The sequence below is a fragment of the Oncorhynchus nerka genome, linkage group LG15, assembly GCF_034236695.1.
Source record: "Oncorhynchus nerka isolate Pitt River linkage group LG15, Oner_Uvic_2.0, whole genome shotgun sequence".
NCBI lineage: Eukaryota > Metazoa > Chordata > Actinopteri > Salmoniformes > Salmonidae > Oncorhynchus > Oncorhynchus nerka.
In genome coordinates, this window is record NC_088410.1 from 21,709,967 (window position 1) to 21,715,114 (window position 5,148).

Genomic DNA, 5,148 nt, shown 5'->3' on the forward strand with positions numbered 1-5,148 from the left:
CATACTGTATGTGAACCACTCTCTCTTTCCTCCTCTCTCCACATCCAGACTCCACATAGTGACCTTTCTTTGACCCCTCTATGAAAAGGTCACAGTGGAACCCAGCCTCCCCTTTATAGTACATCCATAATGCAACAATTACGTACAAACATCATTCTCAAGTCTCTCTCTCTCTCCCTCATTCCACATCCCTTGTTTTTTCTCTCTCTCTCCCTCATTCCACATCCCTCGTTCTTTCTCTCTCTCTCTATCTCTCTCTCTCTCCCTCATTCCACTTCCCTCGTTCTTTCTCTCTCTCTCTCTCTCTCTCCACCTCTAACTCCGTCATCCGCCCACTCTATTCTTCCATCACGGCAACAAAGAAATGTCTCTGGTCTCAGAGAATGCTAAAGATAGAGAGAGAGGATGATGAAGGAGAGAGAGGATGATGTAGGAGCGAGAGAGGATGATGAAGGAGAGAGAGAGGATGATGAAGGAGAGAGAGAGTATGATGAAGGAGAGACACACACACACACACAGTCACACTCCGTCCTCAATTACCTTCAGGCGGGTGATCAGAGGCTTGTTCAGTGATGTCATCATTGGTTACGGATAGTGATTAGGTTTCAATCACAACACAGACACATTTAGCTATACAGATTTACCATACATGCGCATGTATGTGTGTCTGGAGAGAGCGAGGGACAGAGAAAGAGAGAGAGATGGAGTGAGAGAGAGAAAAAGAGAGAAACTGTGCCACCACTCTGTGCCCTTTTTGACTGATCGATGCAGGCCTGTCAATCACAGGAAGATTGAACTGCCTGATAACTAGCGAGAGAGGGAGAGGAAAGAAAGAGAGAAGGAGGGGAAAGAAAGTGAGAAGGAGAGGAAAGAAAGAGAGGGAGAGAGGAAAGAGAGAAGGAGAGCAAAGAAAGAGAATGAGGGAGAGAGGAACGAGAGAAGGAGAGGAAATGAAGAGAGAGCAAAGAGAGAAGGAGAGGAAAGAGCGAGTGAGTGGAAAGAAAGTGAGAAGGAGGGGAAAGAAAGAGGGAAGGAGAGGAAAGTAAGAGAGGGAGAGAAGAAAGAGAGAAGGAGAGCAAAGAAAGAGAGAGGTTGAGAGGGAGAGAGGAACGAGAGAAGGAGAGGAAATGAAGAGAGAGCAAAGAGAGAAGGAGAAGAAAAGTGAGAAGGAGGGGAAAGAAAGAGAGAAGGAGAGGAAAGTAAGAGAGAGAGAGAGGAAAGAGAGAAGGAGAGGAAAGAAAGAGAGAGGGAGAGAGAGGGAGGAAAGAGAGAATGAGAGGAAAGAAAGAGAGAGGGAGAGAGAGGAAAGAGAGAAGGAGAGGAAAGAGAGAAGGAGTGGAAAGAAAGAGAGAGGGAGAGGAAAGAAAGAGAGAGGGAGAGAGAGGAAAGAGAGAAGGAGAGGAAATAAAGAGAGGAAAGAGAGAAGGAGATGAAAGAAAGTGAGAGAGAGAGAGAGAGAGAGAGAGAGGAGTGGGAATAAAGAGAGAGGGAGAGAGAGGAAAAAGAGAAGGAGAGGAAAGAAAGAGGGTGTGTGTGGGGGGGTACGTTCCTAATGTATAAAGCAATATACAGATCTCTCTCTCTCTCTCTCTCTCTCCCTTTCTCTCCCTCTCTCTCCCTCTCTCTCTCTCTCTCTCTCTCTGTCTCTCTCTCTCTCCCATTCTCTCGCTCGCTCTCTCTCTATCTCTCTCTCCCCTCTCTCCCTCTCTCTCTCTCTCTCCACTAGCCTGAGGAACTAACCAACGTGTTGGAGATCTGTAACATAGTGTTCACTAGTATGTTTGCCATGGAGATGATCCTGAAGATAACAGCGTCCGGATGTTTCAACTATCTGAGAAACCCCTACAATGTGTTCGACGGTGTCATCGTCATTATCAGGTTAACAACGGAAGGATTATCATCCAAATCTGTTCAACAATGTCACCCCAATATTCAAACCAATATAGACCCAAATCTGTTGAAATGTATTGAAAGTCTTGATTGAGACTCCCCCTCTCCTCTTTCTCCCTCCCCATCCCTCCCTCCCCTGCCCTCCCTCTCGCCAGTGTGTGTGAGATCATCGGCCAGTCTGACGGAGGTCTGTCCATATTGAGGACCTTCAGACTCCTTCGTGTCCTGAAGCTAGTCAGGTTCATGCCGGCGCTGCGCAGACAGCTCGTGGTCCTGATGAAGACTATGGACAATGTGGCCACCTTCTGTATGCTGTTGATGCTGTTCATCTTTATATTCAGGTACACACACCGCTTTGTACACATCTGTATCTACACGATCACACACACACACACACACACACACACACACACACACACACACACACACACACACACACACACACACACACACACACACACACACACACAGGCAGGCAGGGACAACCACATGAACACACACACACACACAGACACACCTGGTACGCATGCAGTCACATATACATACATGCAGGCACAGTGGTGGACACACACACTCACCATGCACACAGTGTATGGGTGTCAGCCTGCCTGACTGACTACACTTCCATGTCATTGAATTCCCACCATGAAGAGGTTCTAGACATTACCACCTGTTGACTGTAGAGGCTGAGACTGACAGAGAAACATACAAGAAGCCCCAGTGTAATAATCAGTGTGGAATTTTCCTTCCCCTTCTCATTTTTTTTTTCTCTTCTCCTTCTCCTTCTCCTCCTCCTTCTCCTTCTATTTCCTTTCTCTTCTCCTTCTCCTCCTTCTCCTTCTCATTTTCCTTTCTCTTCTCCTTCTTCTTCTTCTCATTTTCCTTTCTCTTCTCCTTCTCCTCCTTCTCCTCCTTATCCTTCTCATTTTCCTTTCTCTTCTCCTTCTCCTTCTTCTCCTTCTTCTCCTTCTCCTCCTTCTACTTCTCCTTTTCTTTCTCTTCTCCTTCTTCTCCTTCTTCTCCTTCTCCTTCTACTTCTCCTTTTTCTTTCTCTTCTCATTCTCTTTCTTCTCCTTCTCCTTCTTCTTCTCCTTCTTCTCCTTCTACTTCTTCTCCTTCATCTTCTCCTTCTCCCTCTTCTCCTTCTCCTTATTCTTATTTTCCTTCTTCTTCTCCTTCTTCTCTCCTTCTCCTTATCCTTCTTCTCCTTCTCCTTCTTCTCCGTTTCCTTCTTCTCCTACTCCTTCTTCTCCTTCTTCTCCTTCTACTTCTTCTCCTTCTTCTCCTTCTCCCTCTTCTCCTTCTCCTTCGTCTCCTTCTTCTCCTTCTTCTTCTCCTTCTCCTTCTTCTCCTTCTCCTTCTTCTCCTTCTTCTTCTCCTTCTCCCTCTTCTCCTTCTCCTTATTCTTATTTTCCTTCTTCTTCTCCTTCTTCTTCTCCTTCTCCTTATCCTTCTTCTCCTTCTCCTTCTTCTCCGTTTCCTTCTTCTCCTACTCCTTCTTCTCCTTCTTCTCCTTCTACTTCTTCTCCTTCTTCTCCTTCTCCCTCTTCTCCTTCTCCTTCGTCTCCTTCTTCTCCTTCTTCTTCTCCTTCTCCTTCTTCTCCTTCTCCTTCTTCTCCTTCTTCTTCTCCTTCTCCTTCTTCTCCTTCTCCTTCGTGGAGTAGTATCTTGTGTTACAGTATTTTTGGGATGAGTGTAGTTTTCTATTGGTCATATTAGAAGTGTATTGTCTGTCTTGGGTTGCAGTATCTTGGGGATGAGTGTTGTTTTCTATTGGTCATATTAGAAGTGTATTGTCTGTCTTGGGTTGCAGTATCTTGGGGATGAGTGTAGTTTTCTATTGGTCATATTAGAAGTGTATTGTCTGTCTTGGGTTGCAGTATATTGGGGATGAGTGTTGTTTTCTATTGGTCATATTAGAAGTGTATTGTCTGTCTTGGGTTGCAGTATCTTGGGGATGCATATCTTTGGCTGCAAGTTCAGCCTGAAGACAGAGGCAGGAGACACTGTTCCAGACAGGAAGAACTTTGACTCTCTACTCTGGGCCATCGTCACTGTGTTTCAGGTAAAGGGCTGGTAGTGTGTGTGTGCATTGTGCATGACCTCCACCTCTCCTCAGCTGCTCTCTCCTTCTCTCATCCCTCTCTCCTTCTCTCATCCATCTCTCACCCCTATCTCCTCTCTCCTTTTCTCCTCTCTCCTTTCTCCTCTCTCCTTTCACCCCTATCTCCTCTCTCCTTTTCTCTCTCCTTCTCTCATCCCTCTCTCCTTCTCTCATCCCTCTCTCCTTCTCTCCTCCATCTCTCATCCCTATCTCCTCTCATCTATCTCTCATCCCTCTCTCCTTCTATCATCCCTCTCTCCTTCATCTCTCATCCCTCTCTCATTCTATCATCCCTCTCTCGTTCTCTCATCCATCGCTTATCCCTCGCTCCTTCTCTCATCCCCCTCTCCTCTCTTCCCTCACTCCTTCTCTCATCCCTCCTTCTCTCATCCCTCGCTCCTTCTCTCATCCCCCTCTAGTTCTCTCATCCCTCGCTCCTACTCTCATCCCTTTCTCCTCATCTCATCCCTTGCTCCTTTTCTCATTCCTCTCTCCTTTTCTCATCCCTCCATCCTCTCCTTCCTCTCTCTTTCTCTCATCCTTCTCTCCTTCTCTCACCCCCATCTCTTCCTCTCCTTCTTTCTCTGTGTAGATCCTCACCCAGGAAGACTGGAACACGGTGCTGTATAATGGAATGGCTGCCACCTCTCCTCTAGCTGCTCTGTACTTCGTAGCTCTTATGACGTTTGGGAACTACGTCCTCTTCAACCTTCTGGTGGCCATCTTGGTAGAGGGATTTCAGGCTGAGGTAAGAGTTTGAGCTTTTTTAGGGGGGGGGGGGTGAACTAACATACATCAAACCAATGACATGGCATAGATCTTTTGATGTAGCATTCATGTTCTTCCTCCTCTCTCCCTCCCACTCTTCGTGCATTCCTCACTCTTTCTCTCTTGGTCTCCCTCCCTCCCTCCCTCCCTTTTCTTTCTCTCTCTTCCTCTCTCTCTCTTCCTCTCTCTCTCTTCCTGTCTTTCTCTCTCCTTCACTCCCTCCCTTTTTTCTATCTCTCTCTTCCTCTATCTGTCTCTCCACCAGGGAGATGCTAATCGCTCCTATTCAGAGGATGACAGTTCCCCCTCTAACTTTGACGATAGTGAGAAGCTTAATGATTCTCTCAAACTGTCTGGTGAGTCTATGGTTTGTGGTTTGGATGGTA

The 5,148-nt window shown here is 46.6% G+C and overlaps 1 protein-coding gene across 1 annotated transcript in view; it reads left to right on the top strand.

Moving 5' to 3' along the window:
- LOC135559803 (voltage-dependent T-type calcium channel subunit alpha-1I-like) overlaps positions 1–5,148 on the top strand; it is a 171,064-nt gene that overhangs the window by 121,424 nt on the left and 44,492 nt on the right. The window contains exons 10-14 of the mRNA XM_065000682.1: positions 1,727–1,878; positions 2,046–2,231; positions 3,838–3,955; positions 4,587–4,742; positions 5,028–5,118. Of these exons, the coding sequence (XP_064856754.1) occupies positions 1,727–1,878; positions 2,046–2,231; positions 3,838–3,955; positions 4,587–4,742; positions 5,028–5,118 (703 nt within the window). The remainder of the gene's footprint in view (positions 1–1,726; positions 1,879–2,045; positions 2,232–3,837; positions 3,956–4,586; positions 4,743–5,027; positions 5,119–5,148) is intronic.